General features: G+C 42.1%; 1 protein-coding gene across 12 annotated transcripts in view; it reads left to right on the top strand.

The window, feature by feature from the left end:
* EPB41L3 (erythrocyte membrane protein band 4.1 like 3) overlaps nucleotides 1-21,786 on the top strand; it is a 133,095-nt gene extending 111,309 nt beyond the window's left edge. For 3 of the 12 annotated variants that reach the window (XM_065890303.1, XM_065890301.1, XM_065890299.1), the window contains 9 exons: nucleotides 3,931-3,984; nucleotides 6,840-6,875; nucleotides 7,584-7,775; nucleotides 15,716-15,838; nucleotides 16,447-16,830; nucleotides 17,655-17,786; nucleotides 18,277-18,375; nucleotides 18,804-18,884; nucleotides 19,332-19,442. In XM_065890303.1, coding sequence (XP_065746375.1) covers nucleotides 3,931-3,984; nucleotides 6,840-6,875; nucleotides 7,584-7,775; nucleotides 15,716-15,838; nucleotides 16,447-16,830; nucleotides 17,655-17,786; nucleotides 18,277-18,375; nucleotides 18,804-18,884; nucleotides 19,332-19,442 — 1,212 coding nt within the window. Of the gene's footprint in view, nucleotides 1-3,930; nucleotides 3,985-6,839; nucleotides 6,876-7,583; nucleotides 7,788-15,715; nucleotides 15,839-16,446; nucleotides 16,831-17,654; nucleotides 17,787-18,276; nucleotides 18,376-18,803; nucleotides 18,885-19,331; nucleotides 19,449-20,659 lie in introns of those variants that run through there. The other 9 variants (XM_065890306.1, XM_065890304.1, XM_065890300.1 and 6 more) reach the window with 8 other exon arrangements.
* Nucleotides 21,787-22,101: the final 315 nt, after the last annotated feature.

Genomic DNA, 22,101 nt, shown 5'->3' with positions numbered 1-22,101 from the left:
AGGCTGCCTGTCAGTCCCCCGTCCCTCATCCGAGCCATTGGGGGAGGTGACATCCTAGCAGGTAGTGTTTCCTCTTAATTGCTCCCCTTTCCCTCCACTCCATTGCCCTGTGAACAGCCCAGCGGTTTCCCTCTGTGCAGCCTTTAAATAGAACGCAGGGGAAAAGAACAGAAGTGCCAACAGGCCCCTGGCTGAAACCCACCCTCCTGCCTACGCCTGCCCCCGGCTCCTCCAGCAGTTCTGGAGGGTTTTGTGTCAGGAGCCAAACCCAATACACCTAGCATTAAAAAAGAAAATCGCAAAGTCAAAGCAACACTAAAAAAGGAAAGTCTATTCAGTTCTGTGCTCAGCTAGAAATGGTAATCCGAGCCGCACCTGTGAGTAGATAGCATTGTGAGGTACGTATCTATATTTAGTGGTATTATGACTGTTTCTTTGCAGCAGCGGGAAAAAAGTGGGAATGGTCTCCAAGACGTTCCCAAGAAAAGTTTAGGCTTTTCAAGTTGATGTTGCCTAAGAGCCCTTTGCAAGGTTCTTGGATCCTCTGTGACTTAGCTCCAAATCTATCTATGTGTAGCTATTTTCGTACGTGGAAAACATTTTAAGAGAAAAACCACTCTAAATCCTAGGTTTGAATATCACCATTTCTCATAGTAGCAACATAATCAAATAACGTAGGTCCAAACCTACAGTTATGACGAACGCAGTATTATCTACAAAAACTGTTTATAATATTAGCTGGTTTCCAACCTGCTCATCTTCGTTCCTTTAGCAGTGGAGCTAGTCATCAAGCTAACAGAAGGTGAAAAGATTGCCATTTTATGTTTTTCTGCATTTTAAATAACTGAACTTTCATGTAGCAAACCACACAGATCTTGTGCCTAATCCAGGGTGTACATCTTGTTGTAATCAGTGCATGAAAATTAATGTTCAACTTGGGCATGTCTGCATTACATCAGCAAAACAAATCACAGCAGTTACTCCTCGCAAGCTGGAGGCCGCGTGGCTGGTGTCCCCCACATGCAAACCCTCCTCTGAGACCGTGAACCAGCTCTGGCCGAGGCGGCCTTTCTTGTCCTCTGCTCCAGCCTCGGTCACCCATGACGGCTGTCCTGCCACATGACTTTGTATTTGGCCATCTGTTCAATGTCGTCTCAACCCCAAGTGTTAAGAGCTGTGAGCTCTGGTTCAAGCTGAGCTAGAGAACTCAGATGTAGGTCATTCAGGTAAAAAAAAAAAAAAAAAAAAACACTCGCCATTTGTTGACACGGCCTGTTTTATTCCCTGGGCCTCAAGTGCTTTGGCAGCTAAACCGGGTGACTTTGTAACATACGGTTCAGCTCCGTCACTTTGGTTTTGCAAAATCACTAATGACTCTAATTCTTTTTAAATATTTTATCATCACTGCTTACATCTGTCACGTGTGGTGGTGGCTTAATTAGTCCCAGCCCTTCTCAAGAGTGAAACCCAGTGCAGAGAGCTGTAATCATTTCAAACTACAGAGCTGTTAGCTTTTTTTTTTTCATTTGTCCTTCTAGAATTTTGGTCAGATAAGGAGGGGCCGAACACTAAATCATCTACGTCTGTCCAGAGACGTAAGATGAATTTAGCTCACCGTAATTATGTGTCAACTTGTGAAGAATTTTTTGATAATACCAGGAAAGGAGGTGGATGAAGTCCAGAGGAAAAGATTGATCACTTGATTTAACATTTTAGATGGTGTAAACACATTATATGATAGTCCATGGCATGCCATACATTTTGCAGTTTTTCTTAGACATAGGATATTATATAAATAAAAGTTGCTATAAAAGCTGCTTTATTCAGCCTTTAATACTTCAGTCATTAACTGTATATTGATCAGGTACTATGTTTGTTGAATGACTGACTGACTAGGTGCTGAGTAGGGCATTGAGGGAGTTTAGATATGGCCTAAGCTGCTATTTATTTGTGTATAGCTAGGAAAAATAATAGCAATACTTAGGAAATACTATTTTGATATCAATATTTATGATTTTTATAGGCATTTTTAGCTGTGTGTATGTGTCAGGCATCGCATAAAGACTTAGTATCTGTTACCTGATACAGTTAGGGCTGTGATTTTCCCCATTTTCCAAGAAGGAAATTGGGATTAAAATATGAAACCTGCCCCCTGTGCCACAGAGTTAAATAAATAGCAGAGGATTTGAGCTGATGTCAGTCTGTCCTGAGACCCCCTCACTCTTAACCATGGCGGTAATTCCAGTGCCAAGATGCCTGGAAAGCTGCTGAAGTGAATTCTAAAGCCATAAGGGAAATAATCAAAGTAGGAGGAGAAAAACTTTCAAGAACTTTCGAGGCCTTTGACACAACTAGTTAGCACACTGAGCCCAAGTCGTTCTTATTGGTTCTTGAAAGCCTAAGGTTTCCTCGGGTTATCCCATCCCCTCGAACAGTGACCTGCTTCTCTTCCTAAATCAAACTGGCCTTGCCCTAGACTGTCAGTTGGTGAAGCCATGCTAATGCCCTAGCAGTGATCACCCCGATAAGAAAATTAATAGCCACCCCCTTCCAGGTGTGTTGCCAAGGTGGTCGGGTCATGAAAGCTCTCAGCATGCTTTCTTTACCAACCTACTGAAAAGGATTTCCCTTAGACACAGGAGCAGATTGCCAGGATGGAGACCTCAGGTGCACAGGCCAAGCATATGAGTTCCAACTCCTTTTCTTTTAGGAATACAGAAAATGAAAGTTTGGGAGAGGATCAAGAATTCAACCCAGCCAGAGTCATGTAGACACAAAGAGCACAGTCCCAGCCCTCCCGCTGGTAATCCATGGTCTTTGCAATGAGAGATTATTTTAAGAGACAGATTCACAACCTTAGAGCCTCCAGTATGGATTTTTGTTGACAAATTACTAATCGCACAACTTTGCTCGAAGGACTTTTAATAATGACTAGTTTGAGAGTTGAGAAGGGAAAGTCAGGTAATATTATATAGGACGTTGAGATGTCCCAATGTCAATGGCTGTGGCTCATCTCTCCTCCAGAAAAAAAAGAGTTTTTGTTGTAAATCATAAACCGCTATAAAAACAGATTAAAAATCAGTCTTGAAATTACTATTGTAATTCTCCCTTGAAAACCTAGGCTCTGTCAAATGCTGTGCTTTGTTTTATTTGTGTCCAAGTAGATGTCTCTCTCCGTCCTTCTCTCCTTATTTTTCATTACTATTATTTGCTTCATTTGAATGTTTATTTTGGAACGAGATATTTAATTACATACTTCTCTATACCTCTTTCTGTTGGAGGGTGGGACGAAATAAACAACATATAGTCTTAAAAAATACCTAGTTAGCAATCCTACTTGAGAATTGAGTTACATTTTTCATATATAGAACATATGCCTGTGAGTCACTGGCATGTGCTTTTTATAATTAAAAGGTAATGCAGACAGCCTGATGGTCTTAGATGGATGCAAATTACCAAAATGGTGTAAATGAGGGGCTGAAAGTCCAGTGACTGTTAATAGCAGTTTTTTATTTAAATTGACATGTGAAGTTACTTTTCAAATGTGACCTATTCCTAGAATTTTTTTAAAAATATATAAACAGCAATTTTATTTGCATTAAACATTTCTAGGAGCTCTTTCTAGGGGTTTCAGTTAAAAATGGGGGAAAGAATGACATGGCAGCAGACATGTCAGCTTGGCTAATACACGTCCTGTGGTTACGCAGGCCGTGTGCCTCTGGTCTTCCTCTGAGTGTCTCTGCTGATGGAACCTAGCTCTGGCCTTTCTTTGGCTTTTGTTTGAACCTGCATTCTTGTTGGGAAGGTAGTGCGATACAGATCACAGAAAAAGGGACTGAACTGTAGGCCCCAGGCTTGCCCGCTTGACGAGATGGTTTGTTTTCTCTTCCTGCCTTCCTCCCGGAACCTGATCACCTCTGTGATCCACAGACCGACAGTGAGCGCACGGACACCGCGGCTGATGGGGAAACCACCGCCACTGAGGTTGGTACAGTCACTGTGGGGTGCCGCCCGTTGCCTAACAAAAACGCTGGTTCTGCCTTTAGGAACTTTGCATATTGCCTCTTAGGGTGGAGAGAAATTCTACTTTTAACAGTAGGAGTTAAATATATTCTACTGCCTAGACCAGTGGTTCTCAAACTCTGGCCTGCATCAGAGCCATCTGGAGGTTCCCATCCTCCTGTTTCACATTCAGAAGAAGGTCTGGGGTAGGGCTGGAGAATTTGCATTTCTAACAAGTTCCCAGGTGACAGTGACTCTATCCATTTCAGGGTCACATTTTGAGAACCCTTGGCTAAATTGGTAATACTTTTTAAAAAATTTTTATTGGAGTAGAGTTGATTTACAATGTTGTGTTAGTTTCAGGTGTACAGCAAAGTGAACCAGTTATCCATACACATATATCCACTCTTTTTTAGATTCTTTTCCCATATAGGTTATTACAGAGTATTGAGTAGAGTTCCCTCTGCTATGCAGTAGGTCCTTATTAGTTATCTATTTTATATGCAGTAGTCTGTATATTTTTTTTAAAATGTATTCCCTTATCCCAAATGTTTACGCATGATAGCCATAATTGGGGGTGGGTGGTACAATTTGTGTAATTAGCTTATTGACTAGGTACAGATATACTTTAAAATCCCAAATGGTCAAAATGCTTGTTAAGATTATACTACTTAACTCATTTTTCATAGCCTGGATGTAGTCTGGGTCACTCAAAAGAAATGAATTTTCCAAGGAAAAGAAAATGAACAAATTACTGTCAGTGCTTTATTGGGAAAAAAATTATCACATTGACCAGTGATACTATGCTCTTATTTATCCTTTGTTAATTCTTTAGGGTTCATTAAATATGTGTGTGGCTTACGTTGTTTTCTAAATCTTCTCTACCAGTAACTAATTAAAATTTCTGTAAAAACAATATTTATCTATAGTAATGGAAGTCAAGATGTTCATTTCCTAAAGTGCTAATAACAGAATTTTTTTTTTACTTTGTGATAGTGTTTAACATTAGGTTGTTTTTTCCATTATCCAGTCATAACAATATTTTCTAGTTGGGTATTTAGGAAGAACTAAAAATGTTATGGGTAGTATCTATACATCACTTCATTGAAAATACGTTCAGAAAAACATTTCAAAATGGAGTTTAATTGCCTCTTCCTTTGGAAATGCCAGAGTTCAGTTCAAAGTTTGGAAGTCATCATTTTTTAATTTAGAGATAATACTGTAAAACTATCATACTGGTTCTTTTAAGCAGTCACATATAAACTGATTACAGGGTAATCATTTTCTACACCAAATATAGCAATTGCATCTGAATTTTGTAAGAATTAGTTATATGTAACTACTGATACATTCAGTAAATTTCACTGTAATCCTAAGGTATGCTGTAAATGAAAAATATTTTAATACTACTACTTTAAATTTCTCTTAATTCGTCCCAGCCTCTCCTCCCCTCCCCCTCCCTGTGTCCACAAGTCCATTCTCTACGTCTCTATTCCTGCCCTGCCACTAGGTTCATCAGTACCATTTTTCTAGATTCCATCTGTATGCGTTAATATACGGTATTGGAGGGAGTAGCATTAACATATATACACTACCATGTGTAAAATAGGTAGCTAATGGGAAGCTGCTACATAGCACAGGGAGATCAGCTTTGTGCTTTGTGCTCTGTGACGACCTAGAGGGATGGGATGGGGCGGGCGGGGGAGGGAGGCTCAAGAGGGAGGGTATATATGTACACATATAGCTGATTCACTTTGTTGTACAGCAGAAGCTAACACAGCATTGTAAAGCAATTATACTCCAATAAAGATGTTAAAAACAAATGACTCAGCTGTGAGAAAATAAAATACTATAAATTTCTCTAGCAGTTTTAAACTTTGTTATACAACATTTGAAGCATGCAAACGAAGACGTATAACATAGATAGGTTGTGAAGCTTAAAAATAAAATGAAGGGCTATGAACCCACCACCTCTGTAGAATCAGCATGCCTCCAGCCCTCTAACGCTTCTTATAAACGCTCCCCCTTCTCTTTTTTCCGGAGCCAGTGTAACAGCAGTGCAGGGTGGGGCGTGTGGGTTAGAGAGTCTGGTCCCCAATGAGACCCAGACAAAGTGATCCATTTGCTGAAGGCCATGTGCTCTGGAATCACCCACTTGTCACCCATAATTTCACTCTGGACCGCGTCTTATAGTTGATTTTTGTAGTTGATGGTGGTCTATTTAATTTCCTCACTTACCCCATCCGTATCAGCCCTCTCCTCTCCCAAATTTGTTTTTAAGTAGGTGGGTTCAAGAAATTCAAAGATCCAAGAAATTTTTTAATGTGGGAACCTCTGTGTTAAGTTCTTTGTACCTCAGTTCTCTGGTCTACAAACTGGGGATCATAATAGCTAACCTCATAGGATTATTGTGAGGGCTCCTACACTCCAAGGGAGCGCTCATCATTGGATATTCATAGCCATTTTTGTGAATTTTAATTTCGATGTTGGCTTCCCCCACTTCCTGAACCGTCGCTAAGGTCTTTTAAGGACAGCCTGCCAAGTCCTAGCTGTCCTCCCAAGTCCTCCCAAGCGCACGTGTGGGTTCATCGTGCTTGGAAGTGTCCAGGTTAAAATGTCAAACACCCAAGGGGCAAGGAATCTTTTGCCCCCGTCTTCTTATTAAGGCTCACAATTTGTGTGTGAGAACGTTGTGGTTTATATATAAGAAAGAAACGCCTTCTCACATAAGAGCAAACTAGCGCCCCCATGTAGCTGGCTTATGTAGAGCCATCCTTCCATCTTAGAGTCGATGGCATGGTAAGACTTTATTTCCCACTCTCTCTTGATGCTGGCAGTCGGACCAGGAGGAAGATGCAGAGCTCAAGGCACAGGTAGAAAATTCAAAATCAAACACAACCGCAGAAACCAGTGTGTGATACGTCATTGTCTGTGGTGTTCAGGTCCTGCAGCATGGTCCGTGGTGGTGACTGTGTGCTGGTGCGGTGTGGAGGATGGCACTTGTTCATGTGACTACCATGTCCCTTACCTTCCTTTCTTCTCCACTTTTTTCAGAATAGTCTGATTAAGCGAATAAAGGGTGAAAATGTGTATGTCAAACATAGTAATCTTATGTTAGAGGTTGGTATTGGTATATACCAGTGCATGCTTGTGTGTGTTGGTTTTCCTTTAGTGGCTCAACCTGTGGGCTCGTACCATGATGCATGAAGGGTGTGTTCTCACCTGTGAATACGTGCGGTCGACTTCTCAGCTTCCTCTGATTCCTTGCTCTCTCCTAGATGTAGATCCCCTTTCCTCCGTGTGTATTTATTTTAATTCTCTGGTTACGTGTGAATTACACTCTTAACAGTTGACCTTTGAAACTTTTGATTTTTATGCTTGCGTGAACTAGATTTTGTTTTCCCTCGGAAATATCACATTTTCACCAGAGTGTTTGTGGTAGTGTCATGAGCCCTGCTCAGAATTCTTTTATTTTGACTACGAATGAGATAATGACCTAACTTTTAAAACGAGAGAGAGCACGCAGAAAGGAAAACAAACGTAAAATGTTGACTGTTGGATTCTTTATGTTCTGAATATAGGAGCTAGATAAAACCCAAGATGACCTGATGAAACATCAGACCAATATTAGTGAGCTGAAAAGAACCTTTTTAGAAACCTCCACAGACACTGCCATCACGAACGAATGGGAAAAGAGGCTTTCCACCTCCCCCGTGCGACTAGCCGCCCGGCAGGAGGAGGCACCCATGATCGAGCCGCTGGTACCTGAAGAGGTCGGTATTCAGGCTTTGGGTTGCACTTGTCTTCTGTTCACTAGCCTCGCTCCTCTGCAGGGTCTGCAGGGAAAGGATGTGGCAGGCTTCTGAGTAGAGAATCTCACCCCTTGTCTGTGTATAGCCAGTACAATGTTAGGTGGCCAAGGAGTGAGTAATCGCATCCCGTGGTGCTTTGGAACGAACAAGGAAACTCTGGTTCAGATCTGCTTATTCTAGATTCACAGCTGGGAGACATTGACCTACTGTATTACTGAACCAACAGGTTTTCTGAATGTACTTCCGCTACTTTAAGAAATGCCTTGAAAATTCATGACTGTTTCTCATCAATTGCAAGATGAGCATGCCTATTGAGATTGTCTAATGTTTGACTGAACAGTTATGAAGTTGATAACATTTCAGGGCATACTTTACTCTGGGACTACTACACCAGGTTTTTACGGGTATGCTCAGTTTTTTATTTCATTTTTATTTATAGCATATATATATATTTTTCAAAATTGGTTATTTTAACTGATTTATATATATAAACATATATATTATATTATGACTTATAATCAGTTTTTATTTGGTTTTTAATAGGGAAAGTAAAGGCCAGAATGTCTTTTTGAGTAAGTCTTCCATGTAGGAAATCGCTCTTTAAATGTACAGCAAGGTAGAGGATTCCGCTGGTGCTACTTCAAGGCTCCCATCATCGTGTGGGACCCACAGTGGCAGTGGTACTAATCTTACTGTCAGCTGTTACACATCATCTTACTTTATCTGTCTTTCAAAAGAAGTAGCTTTTTAAAACGGCATCTTTCTAGTATAATATTAACTTCTTTCTTCCCTTGAAAGCTGTTTATCTAAAGCGACCACAGTCATGATGTTCATGACAGTTCCAATCCCACTAAAAAAAAAACGACAAGGCATGTCACCATTTGAATCACTTTGTAAAGGGCCTTTTTATGCAGAATAAATGAAAAGTCCTGTGACCAGAGTATTCCTGTACCATTAAACATCGGTTCCGTTCAGATTGTTTTGAGTTTCAAGACACAAAAATTTCAGATTTTCCTGATTGATTTAAATATTGTAGTTCCTGCATTAGTCAGACTGCCACTTATGAGTTATGGTCAGATAAGTTTTACTGTAACTGGTCAAGTTTGGTTTACCCTATTTCTACGAGGGCTGGAAATAAGGAAGGACGTGCTGGCTCTGAAGATGGCAGATACTGGATTACGTTACAAAAACACAAAATAAATAGCCACTGAAAAAGTCAGGCCTCTCCTCCCCTGCTGTCACTCAGGGACATGCGAGGTAGCAGCCCTTTGAATGGAAGTTCTGGTAGTTGCTTGGAGAAGTTAAAGGTGGTGATAATAAACAAGGGACTGTCGAAGTGTAGGTCATTAGACTAGTAAAAGAAATTTTTTTCACTTATTAAACGCTCTAATTCTTAGAGAATAACGGTGATGACCCCAAAGAATGTTAATAACTTAAGAGGCGATGCTTTGAATACGCTGAACTTACCCTCGATGTGGATGCCTTATCCCTGTTGGTGCAGAGAGACTGCAGTAGACCTAAGAAAGGATTGTTTTAAAAGGATTAAAGGGTGGAGGAAAGATGTCCTCTGCAGAAGCACAAAGTGGTTTGGTTACGTAGACTGGAGACCAGCAGCTGGCTTAGTAACTGCTTTCAAGTGTCTGCTGAGTGGTGAGCAGAAGCTGTACCTTAGGACTCCACTGCCACCGGCAAGGGAGGAAATTGTTGGGAGACTTGCTAGATGTAAAGAAGAGCTTCTTAAAAACAAGGCTGGCTAATAACCCTGGTTATCAAAGGGGCTCTGAAAAAGCAGCTCCAAGGAGCTTCAAGTCCCAGAGGAAGAGAGGTCCCTTCTGGGAAGTCAGGGCTATGCGCGCTTCCCTCGCCTTGGGGCTCCCATCTGACCCTTCTCCCGGAGCCCTTGGTGACACCCAGTTTATCCTCCATTTGAGGGCCCTGGAGACAGCCCGGCAAGTTCTTATGCTCCAAATTCTTGTTCATTTCTATATGAAAACTTAATATTGGCTTTTGTTATTGGTTTTGTGAAAAGCACAAAAGATAATTTTATCCTCCCAGCCAGCTAGGCATACACAAAGCATATTTGTTTAAAAACACCTTAACGAAAGATTTTCATTTTAGAGGGCAGGTGTTTTTCTAAGTAAATTACTCATTTGATGTTATCCTTTTATTTAATATGACCCACTTTAAATTAATTAAACAATAATTGGCCAGTTTAGAAAGAGGTCCAATTATTTCTAAAAGAAAATATGTAACTTAATTTTTTAAAGTGACTTCTCAAAGTAATATTGCTTGTGTCAGAAGGGTAAAGAAACTGATTCAGTGACGCCACACTTAGTTGGATTTTGGGGGGAATCTCAGTGATACAATGTTGTTTTGAAAAAAATGTGATGACTCCTGATTTTTTTTTTTTTTTTAAAGAAGATGTTGGGGGTAGGAGTTTATTCATTAATTTATTTATTTTTGCTGTGTTGCGTCTTCGTTTCTGTGCGAGGGCTTTCTCTAGTTGTGGCAAGCGGGGGCCACTCCAAATCGCAGTGCGCGGGCCTCTCACTGTCACGACCTAAAAAAAAAAAAAATTGCTCAAGGCACACCTTCCCAGGTAAGGTGAACGGGCAACAGCCTGTTTAGTGCCACATTTTTGCTTTTTTGTGTTTTTTGTTGGTGATTTTGCTATTTGAAACGACCTCCAGGCATAGTGCTGAAGTGCTGTCTAGTGTTCCCAAGTACAAGAAGGCTGAGATGTGCCTTATAGGAAAATATGTGTGTCAGATACGCTTTGTTCAGGATAAGTTATGGTGCTGCTGGCTGTGAGTTTGATGTTAATGGATCAATAATAGATATTAAATAAGGGGTCTTTAAACAGAAACACACATAAAACAAGGTTATGCATTGATCAGTTGACGAAAATTTCATGACCAGAAGCTCCCAGGAACCTGACCCTGTCTTTCCCCTAGGAGCTATGGTTCAGTACTCAGTAATTCAGTGTTCACAGCAACTTTATAGAACGCAACTGCCATGAATAACTAGAATCAACTCTCTCTATGCATTTTTCTGCTTTCTTGTCCAGCTTTACTTTTGCTATTCAGGTCTTGGATGGGCCTTAAATTGGGCAAAATATGCATTCACTATGGATCATCTATTCATGGATAGAGAGAATTATCTCCATTCTGTGAATCTGACTTCTGTGACTTTCCATTCAGACCCTGGGGTGCAACTCTAGATGCGTATTACAGTCACCTGCAAGATTTTTAAAATACCGATGCCTGGGTTCTACATCAGAATCTGATTTAATTAGTCAGAGGTGCACCCCACACATTACTCTTATTTAAAAGCTCTCCACATAATTCTAATTCACAGCCCAATTTGAGAACCCCTGGCCCGAGCAGAAATGAAAGTCACAGCTCCATAGAGACCCTTAATCATCTGAGCAAGTAACACCTCTGTGAATTTTGCATGCCACTGTAGGGCCTTGTGTCCCAATTATGACACAGGCATGAACGTTTAAGGAACTAAATGAAATAGTCAGGGTGTGCCTCTGACTCTGTCTTAACCCCTAGTAAATGTTTCGATTATCAGCTTTTCTTTATCAGTACCTCTTAACTTTAGCAGAACTCACTGGATTGGGGTTGACAGTATACAGGATTTAATGATAACATCTATCCCCTTATGTTACCCTTTTCCGTTATTATGGGACATGCACAGCTCTGGATGCAGACAGTGTGGACATTTTTACTTACAGACACAGACGTTTTTAAAATTAGTTGATGTCAGATAACAGGATATGCTGAAAACCACTGCTGTTGTTTTTTTTAAGCTCTCATTGTAGGAAAATATGTAGTTCAGTGATTATAATTAGAGGCCTAGCCGTGGTATTCTGAAAAGTGTCTATAATTTTGACTTCCTGTTTCTTATTTCTGTTTGAAAAAGAGGCTATGATTGAAAGTTTAAAAAATAAATCCACATTGAACGATTCCACATGGTACATTTTGTCTCTTGCAATATCTTTCTCCAAAATGGGACAGGACAGGGATTTTTTTTTTCCCCCTTTGAAATGTCTTATTTGTTCCTCATTTAAAAGGAGCATATGAGGACGATGCTATCAAAATCTGTCAGCAGGTCATTCCAGATAACATTCCAGATGCTCCTCTACAACCTCTTGCAGGCAAACGATTAAATATAGCACTGATAGCTTTGTAGATACATACCTAGGAATTTTAAACACCTCTCATAAAAGCATACTGCTTATCATCAACAAGAGGGTTTATTTTCAAAGTTCCATTCGTCTAGAAACTTTGAACGTTTATTATTTTTAGATGACTTTACCAAAGTATCCTTTTGTTCACTATTCTATGCGGTCGTGTGCTGTACACAGAGACAGGCTCGGTAGCTAACGTATTGCCCCTTGAATTATGCCTATTTGATACTAAAGGAAGCAATAAAAAGATGAAAGGAAAAAAACTGTTCTAACATAACATACTTAATGTCCTTTTAAATTTTATATGTTAAAGACAAGTATGACTTCAAATACTTAATTCTTCACCAAGATATTCTGGAGTTGACTTTTCAGGATTATTTGCCATGTTATAAAAGTTCAAATAAAGCTATAACCTTATGTCTATTTGTGGAATAAAGACATCAATCTAGGCATGACTGGGTTTCTCAGATTAGTAGCGAATGCAGTGACCCACGTGTATTTCCTTTCTCTGTGTCAGGCGGCACTTCAGTAGGGAATATGATCAAGAATTTGTCGGACATGGAAGTGAGAATTTATTCCTAACTTAATTTTTTTTTAATCTTAACATTTTCATTTTAATACTCACTTTTACAGTATTGAAGATCACTGACATATGAACACTACTGAAATGCCAGAAAGCTCTTTATGCCACTCTTGCATATTCTGTGTTTGTAGAAATGAGAAATGTTTGAATCCTAAGAACACCGGAGATTCAAAACATAGTCTGTTACTCTTTGGAAATAATTGTTAAATGTTGAGATGGCTTCAGACCATTTTCCAAATTAATAGGCACTAATTTACTTCTTCAGAAAAAAAAAATGAATGAGTATTGTATGTGTAGCACAAGAAAAGAACTCTCTTCCTAACTTGCCTTTTTGGAAACTGTCTGCTTCCTCTTCTCCAACCCAACCCCCTTTATTCAAACAGACCAAAGAAGAAAGAGAGATTTCTGAAAAGGTTCTATTTTTGCAGCAAGGAAGCTCTCCATTCTTTGAGTCTCAGGTAAAAAACAAACATTAAGGAATTTTCCAGAAGGAAATTGCTCTTCAGATTTCAGTGTCATTAAAATGTCTGTAGTTTTTCCTTTCTTTTTAAAATTTACCTTGTTTGCCACTAAGGTAGGTATATCATTTTTGCTTAGATTCTGGGGAGGGAAGTAGGGAATTTTGTTACTAATTTAGTTATCCGTTAGCTATCATTTCTTTGTGGCTTTTGCTCCTAGGTGATTATATCTGTGTGTGGTCATTGAAACATTATGATTATACTTCGTAATGATATTACTGGACCTTTTAGTACCTCTTTCACCCATAGAGTGATGCTAATTTAGATGACCTTGACTGATTTTGAAAGTTCTGAACTTTTATTGGTTTTCCCACTAGCCGAGTGTGATAAAGAGAATTCAGGAAGGAGGCTCTGTGGTTACCTCTCGTCAAATCATTTTCCAGAAAACTGTCCCATCCACCCTAGAGGTTATTTTTCAATTCATTTTGTTTAATCCGGCACCAGCCTATAGATGGATCTGTAATCCTTTTTCTTAAGGCCCACCTGTTTCTAGATTCAGGCTAGGATAAATACGAAAGTAGCAAACGTCCAAGTTTAAAATGTAAACCAAGGTGCTCCCTTGCTCCTGGCTTGGTTTCTCTTCCCTCTGTAACCTGTTAGACTAGTTACCTCCTAACAACGTCCTGGTAGGCTCCCCAAATACAGAAGTTTCATAACTTGCATTTCGTCTGCCTTATTGGAACTAACACTAAGGAAACTGGCAAAGAAACTCCTGAGACGATGAACTTCGGTTGTAAATAAAATCGGAACAGGGTACAGACCACTGTGACCTATTTCTAAGAGGCTCCGACAGTGTCCTAACAGTGGGAAATAGTTCATTACAATGCCTGGAACACAGGTGCACTGAATACTTATTGGATAATAAGTGCTAGAGTGGATTCCGTCTCCCATATAAGGAAGTATAATTCACAAACATGGAAAATGGTTTTCACAGAAATTTGTGGAAATGCTGGCACGTTCTTTGTGAGAACAACAGATATGAAGTACAGTGTTCTGTTTCACATGGAAAACTGTCTTTTCTATGTCCACACAAGTAAAGCTAAATAACTTGTACAACAGCTTCAAAAATGTTGTTTAATCTTGACATACAAAATGATCAGACATTTAGCATAAGATCAAATATAGTCTTTGCAAAATTTACCACCAAAGTATTTCAAGAAATCTGAAATTGCGAGTGTACACGCAGACCGTATTCCAAGTTGCAGGTTAGAGTTAATAAATTTCAGATGGGAAGAGATTGTAGCCATAATCAATAAAAATAACCCCAGCCCTGTGCAGTCACCTCCCAGGCCTGAGTGTAGCTCTCACCCTGATTGCCTTAAAGGATTCTTATTTTAGAAATGAGATACCGTCAGAACTTCTAATTTAGCTTTTATATTCCAAATATAGGGCACAGAGGACTGGGTTATTGTAGACAAAATACCCACTGAGGTAGTTGATGGTGATTCGAAAAAGATTGTGACGTACAAGGTGGTGACCGTGAGCGCTAGAACTGATGACATCCCCGCCGACTCGTTAGGATCTAGCGCCACTGAAGTGCAGAGCTTTGAAGACTTGGCCCGAGAAATGCACTTGAAGGAAGAGAACAAACAGAAAATATACACACTCGGAAAGTCCTACGATACCGTGTCTGGAAAAATTGTCACTATGACAGGAAAAGTCAAAGAAGGGGAGAGGGTGGTGTCCCCCTCCCCTCTTGAGCCAGGGCCGGCCGAGCCCATGAAGACCACCTGTGTCCTGGCAGAGTTCGAGGTCCTGGGAGTCCTCACCGAGGACAGGACCAGGAGGGGGCCTGAGGTCCACACTCCAAAGCGGAGGCCGTCGGAGTCGCTGGCCCCCATCAGGGAAGCCGAGTCCCGGCTGCAGAGCCCCGAGGGTGATGCTCTTGAGGAAAGCCACGTGCCCGGGAGGGATGCCAGTCTGGAGGGCGAGCGGCTGGGCAGAGCGGAGCCCGAGGCCGAGGCCGAGACCTTGAAGGTGGGGCCCTTCAGTCCCCGCAGGAAGAGCCTGTCCAAGTGGAGATACTCCCAGGAACCGGCCATCACCGTCGCCACCACCCAATACGTTGTCACAGAGTCGGCCACGTCCCAAGTCGTGGTAACCGGTGCTGCCTTTGGGCCGCCGTTTCCGATTCCAGCATGACGTTTGCCAAGGCAGCCCTTCCACCCCGAGCCTTTCCATTTCTCTTGCTGTTTGGCTTATGTTGAGAGCCGCCAACCCAAGCTTTTTTGTTGTTTTCATGGTTGAGTCACTACCGCGGTCTGACGTGAGCATTGAGATACCTGCCGTTTTATTTCCAGCTCTTGTCCCCGAGGTGGGGTGGTGCTGCCGGGGCTTGAGGTGCCGGTGCCGGGTGAAAGGATCCGCTTCACCCAGCACCGCCCTAACCTCAGGAACTCTCTCCGCTTTACCAAACCAGAGCCCCTGCTCACCCCGATTTGCTGTTGATTTCCCATCCCTATGTGTTTCCAAATCTGTCTGTAGATCCCTCCATCCCTCGCCCTGGGTCCCGCGCCTACAGTTCTGTCTAACCAGCTGTGAATGAGTACCTGCCCTCCTGTGTCCCGACCTCTGTGCTTGACTCTCCATTTCTCTGTTCACTCAGACTAAACAGTCTTCTGGAGAAAAGCTCATGGATGGCTCTGAAATCTTCAGCTTATTAGAGTCTGCGAGAAAGCCGACAGAATTCATAGGAGGGGTTACTTCCACTTCTCAAAGCTGGGTGCAGGTGGCCATCTGTTTCCATCCTCGGTGTCTCTGTCTCTGCCTCTTTGCCTTTTCTTTGTGCCTTTTCGGGGTGTGTGTGTGTTGCATCCAAGTGGCTTTGCTTTAAACACCTGAGAGGGGTCTTCACTTACACCCCTCTGTGCCTGTCCCACGTTTGCATCACATGTCTTTAGTTCCATTACAAGAACATACTTCAGATGTTCAGAAAGCAATCGTGCTGAGACGTTTTAACAGCATTTAATTTCTTAAAGCATTTTATGTCACCTGTTAGGTGTAAGGAAGCAGCCAAAACCAATATGCATGTGCTCCAATGCTTTCATTTTGTTTTGGTTTTTTAATTGCATTTTATACCGCACTCTTGTTTCTTTTGCAACATCCGAAGAAGCAGCACAGGTTCGAGGCTATGTGTCAGGCAGAGGGCAGGCATCAAAGACTCTGGTGGGGGGAATGAAAGCTAATTTATATTTTCTCTAAGCGTTGCTGGTTATAAGCACTGGTACTGGCTTTAGGTACCCTGGTGAGTGGCTGCTTTTGTTGTTTTTTTTTTTTGCTTTCTGACCTTTGCTTTGTGGAAAGTCACACTGACACCACAATTTTTTTTCCATGCAGAAAATGGAAACCAAGACGGAGTCTGGCAAAATAGAGACGGAAACAACCCAGCACCCCCAGCCACTTAGCACCCAGAAGGTTGTGCAGGAAACGGCATTGGTGGAGGAAAGACATGTGATGAATGTGCATGCGAGTGGGGATGCTTCTTACGCAGCTGGAGATGACATGGACGCTGTGACCCAGGCAGCATCTGCTGACGTATCTGATGTGAAAGGGAAGGAGGTCTCTGCTCTGACTGAGGGAGCGAAGGAGGAAAAAGGGGAGGTGGCCGACAAAGCTGTCCTCGAGCAGGGAGAGATGGCAGCTGCTTCCCAAGAGCCAGAGGAGGAGCAGAGTGCAGCCATCCACGTTCCTGAAGCTTCGGAACAAAAACCTCATTTTGAGGTAACTAGCGGTTAATGTTAACTTTTAGTGCTGAAGTAAGTCCCTGAAATTTAGTTAAGCATAAAGGCAGGGCTAGGTTTAATTTTCTTCCTTTTCCAAGAGCAGTTTGTTTGTCCTCTTGTTGCCTTCTTGCATGGCAATTATGGGGTCTCCATGCTGGTCTGGGGTCCCATGCAAACATATATAATGATTATTCACTACCTAAAGTTCCAGGAAATGGTTTCCACTCTCTTTGCAATTACCGTAACTGGCAATAAACCGTAACTGGCAATAAACTGGCAATAATACCGTAACTGGCAATAAACCTGCCAAGATATTAGAAAACTTGATAAATTTATTTCTGATCGGTGTACTTATCCAAAAGGACCAAAACCAGGCTTGCCCAGGCACCGAGTGCTAGAATTTATTCTTTATTCTCTTTTATTGAAATTCCTGAAGTACGTGGGGGCGGGGTGAGGGGTGGTGGTTCAATGTCTTATTACTTGTTCCTTCTGTCTAAGAAGTTTTTCAATAAAAGGCTAATTTATGATTTTTTAATCTATTAAAATTAGTTTATGAGATAGAGGAGAGGGAATGTAAAAAAGTGGGTTTTTTCAATTTCCTTCGAAATATTTTCTTGTACCTGGAACATTCCATATGAATTCTGGGAGACTGACATGTATCTGTTGTGTGCCTCATTCCCCAACTGCCCCCCATGTAAAATGTAAACATTTATTTCATACCAACCTGTGCTTAATCTATATCCACCAAGAGGGGAGGGAAAAAAACAAAGGTGTGTGTTTGCAAAATTTAATAGCCACTCTGCCTGCTTCCCATTGGTATAGTCATCTACTGTGAAGACAGAAACCATCAGCTTTGGCAGTGTTTCACCAGGAGGAGTAAAGCTAGAAATTTCTACCAAGGAAGTGCCTGTAGTTCACACAGAAACAAAAACCATAACATATGAATCATCACAGGTAAGACAGTCTATGAAGGCCAGAGCCCTGGCACCTGTTTTACCCCATGAATGGCTTCATGCATTTAAGTGTCACTACATGATATTTAATTTGTGAGACTCAGAGGACCCAACTGTCTCTATCAAGAATGGTGCAGTAATTGTAATTTTATTACCGATCAAGGAAGAGCAGGTGACTTAAGCAGGTCTTCACATAACTTGAAATGTAGAAAGAGGCTCAGAAATCTTATCTCCCTAGCCATAGGTAAGGAAGAACACTACTAGCTCAACCAGCCCCTGCTCACATTTCTGAAGTCCCAACTTTTTAATGAGGGTTAACAATGGCCAAGTTTGATTCAGTCCATAGTCTGTGGCAGCTCCCAGATGCTGATGGAACAGCACAGCGATTGTGCAGATAATTAACGCATCGTCACGCCCTAAACCGAGATAGCAGACGTCTGGAGAGGTAACATCAATATTCAAGTGTGGCGTCTCCCCCTTTGCTTGCTTAGGTTGATCTTGGTGCTGATTTGGAGCCAGGTGTGCTCATGAGCGCACAGACGATCACATCTGAAACCACTAGCACCACGACCACCACCCACATCACCAAAGTAAGTGGAGTGGGAACGGATGCAGGAAGGTATCCGTTCAGAGCTTCTGGGTTGGGCCGCACCAGCAGATAGGTGAATACCAGGATGCCAGGCAGCTGCACTGGAGCTCTCACGGCTGCTGTACTTGTGGTGCATCTGTCCTCACATGCCAGGTTCCGTTTAAGAATATGCATTCTGATGCCCTTTGCATAACCCTTAACTCCAGTGCACAGCGTATGGTAGATGTCCCAGAAACACCAGCCAGCCAAAACCTGAAGGACTCTATTCTGGCTTCACTTCTGAAATGAACCGTTGTGAATAACTGCCATAGGGTTCGGTTTCAATTCTTAAAGAATGAATGATGCAGCTTAAAGCTGTGTCAGCATTTTCCGCCGTTTCCCCCGGTCAACAGTGACGGTAAATTCATAATGCTTATGTGTTGCTTTCAGACTGTGAAAGGAGGCATTTCAGAGACGAGAATCGAGAAGCGAATCGTCATCACGGGAGACGCGGACATCGACCATGACCAGGTAGCGTGTGAGAGAGGGTAGATACCCCGGCAGGGAGACGGAGAAACACTAGCTGGTCGTACTCTTCCCAGAGCTGTCCTTCTAGTCCAGCCTGTAGTCTAAACAGTTTTCTGAGTTAACTTTGCAGTACGCGGCGTACGACGCCCTTTGTGGTCTGAGTTAACTTTGCAGTACGCGGCGTACGACGCCCTTTGCGGTCTGAGTTGACTTTGCAGTACGCGGCGTACGACGCCCTTTGCGGTCTGAGTTGACTTTGCAGTACGCGGCGTACGACGCCCTTTGCGGTCTGAGTTGACTTTGCAGTACGCGGCGTACGACGCCCCTTGCGGTCATCGTATCCCATCTGTAAGCTGTGTATAGATCTTGCTCCCGAGTCTCCACCTGGCTCTGATCTTGCACGTCCCGCCTCCTTTTTGTCTCTGCCTTTCTGTGATTTCCTGGGGATAGGCACTGGCTCAGGCAATTAAAGAGGCCAAAGAGCAGCACCCTGACATGTCAGTGACCAAAGTAGTGGTCCATAAAGAGACCGAGATCACCCCTGAAGATGGAGAGGATTGAGCCCAGGTAAGAGGTGGCGCTGGTTCTCTAGGCTTGGCCTCGGCTGGCATGTGGCCCAGGGCTTCCCTCTCTCCCTCCCCCTGCCTCTTCCCTCTCCTTTTTCTCTCACTGGCGTTTGCAGGGCTCTGGGTATCAAGAGGATGGAAAATTGGTTTGCGGCTGCTGCTTTGTTTCATATTTGGAGGCTCCATACTGTGGACTTTTTACCTCCCCTGCCAGTGAGAGGATAAAGAGAAAGCAGAGTCCGCTTGCCTGGTCCTGCGCATGTCCCCTCTTAATGCATGCTCTGTGCTCCTCCCATTATCCACATTTGAAAGGTCGGATCTGGTTTCACTTGCCATGTAGCCTAATCAGAGCTAAGATGGTTTTGTTCTGAGAGGTGCAATCTGTGTGTTCCAAATACTAGGGAAATAAAATATAGCCTGTTCTCCTTCCGTTGGCTGCATTATCCCATTGTAAGTAAGCTTTCTCTTCCACCGTGTTTGGTGCTAGCCTGTTTATGTTTTTGTCTTTGCTTTGTTTTACAATTTGAGACCAGAGCACTCACTCTCATTGTGGATGTCATCTATTTCCTGTATTCTTTGGGATGATTTTTTTCCCCGAGTGTAGTATCGTGTCTCAGGAGGAAGCAAAAATGCAGTCTTGTGGTCCTGCTTTCCTCCAGAAAGCGCGTGCCTTTCCAGCCACTGTTTGGCCGACGTCACGAGCAGACAGCATCTTCTGTGTGTGCACAGACTTGTCATGCATACTAACCCGCCCCTCGAGAACTCGAGGGGCCCTGAGCATCCCTGGAAGGCTTTGAATGCTGAATGCAGCTCCTTGGTTATGTGAGAAGAGTCTCTTAAATGCTTTACATGTAGAAATGAGATAAGTACGTTCTCTAACGTCGGTTAATGTTGATTGATGAGTGGCTTCTCTCAAAGGGAAAAAATATAAACGTCACTCATTATATTCAAATTAAGAAGGTAATTTGGAAGATAGAAAGCAAAAAAAAAAAAAAAAAAACCAAAAGAAGGTTCTCTTCATCGAGTTGAGCCACTTGGGTGACGATGTGGTTATTTCAGAGAAAGCCTGTCAGTGGCGTACACTGGTATTTTACAGTATCTTGTCAAAAAGAGCATTTCATAATCGTACAAGATACTTCTCCCATGACCTCGATCTGAGGGAAACTCTCAGGCGTTTTCAGACGAGTAACTGATCAAATCTCTCTTCTGCAGGAATAACCTAGGGTGCACCTGAAGCCAGTCACGCAAACCATTAGAAAACCCAGAGTCTATGTGGAGTTTCCTCTTCTAACCCACTGATTTGCATCTGCCCATGGACAATTTCAATCCAGAAGAACTGACCTTGACCATTTAATAAAGACACTGGCAGAGACCTTCCCATAATAAAGCAATCTGAGTCAGCCTCACTAAACTGACATTGCATGAAGCAACGATACAATTACAAAACAAGCAGCATTTTTACGTTTCACACAGTGTCTGAGTTCTCAGCTACACCTGCACGTTCATAACCAACAATAGAAACCGTGATCTCATGTAACACATAAAACAATCCATGCCTTTCATAGCTGGTGATTATTAAAGTCTAAACAAAATTGCAGTTTCTTAGGTGACAGATCTTTTGTTTACGGATCAACAAAGATTACCCTAAACTGCTAGAAGCTGTCTAGTCCCGTGTGTCAGGTTTTTCCCAGATTAGATGTGCCAATAACCGAGTTTATTCATTAAATAACTTGAATCTTGTACTTGTTTCCTCTGGTTTATTACTCTCACCTGTCAGCAGTAACGACTCTCCAATCCTCTGGAAATATTTAGCGCTCACAATCCTGCTTTGTGTCATCTAATTTAACCGTTAGAAAGTAGTACTGACTTTAGCGTATCAATGTGATTTCTTCCCCGTCGTCCGCTTTGGTCTGCGTTCAGTCTGGAAAGCCTCCCAGAGTTCCCTAACAAGTCCTAAATATGTAAATTGTCATTATTTTGGAAAGAAGACCTGTATTTTTGTTAGTTCACCGTATGATGAAATTTCACTCCGGGAAAACCCGTTGGGCTCCTGTTGCTTTGTTCTCTTCATTTCTTCGTCCTTGTATTTTTTTTAATGGATTTTTCTTCTTTTACTTGAAAAAAAAGTGTTTTATTTTCAAATCTGGTCCATATTTGCAGTCTAGTTCAGAGCCAAGCCTTAAACTGTACAGAATTTCCACTGTAATAAAACTATTTAGTGTTTAGTTATAAATAGCCTTCAAAGAGTTATATTCTCCATTTCACTGTCAACCGCGTCGCGCAGCCATGGTGAATGTATGTTTCCGCATAGCAAAATAAAACTGGTAAATGCATTTAAACCTCTTATTCTCTAAGTGTACTACTTTCAGGATTGTACGTGTTTGGCCCAGAGCTAACATTTGCATGACATCAAAGGCCTCATTCATCTTCAGGGTAGAGAAAGCCTGTCTTTTTCCAGGATAAAAAGTGTAGACAGATGGGGAACAAAATACGTGTAGATATATGGTTGGTTGCCTGTGCAGGCCTTGAAAAGTACAGCTAGTATCACAGAATCACATTTTCAAAGTTTTCGTTTTTCTGTTAGAAGAGAGGCTGTGCTCTAATCCCAGTGTTTCTGGGGGTTTTTAATTACCAGAGAGACACCTCTGCCTCAC

The sequence above is a fragment of the Phocoena phocoena genome, chromosome 13 (assembly GCF_963924675.1).
Source record: "Phocoena phocoena chromosome 13, mPhoPho1.1, whole genome shotgun sequence".
In the NCBI taxonomy this organism is placed as follows: domain Eukaryota; kingdom Metazoa; phylum Chordata; class Mammalia; order Artiodactyla; family Phocoenidae; genus Phocoena; species Phocoena phocoena.
Note: the sequence above shows the minus strand (reverse complement) of the source record. Positions and strands in the feature narration are given on the sequence as shown.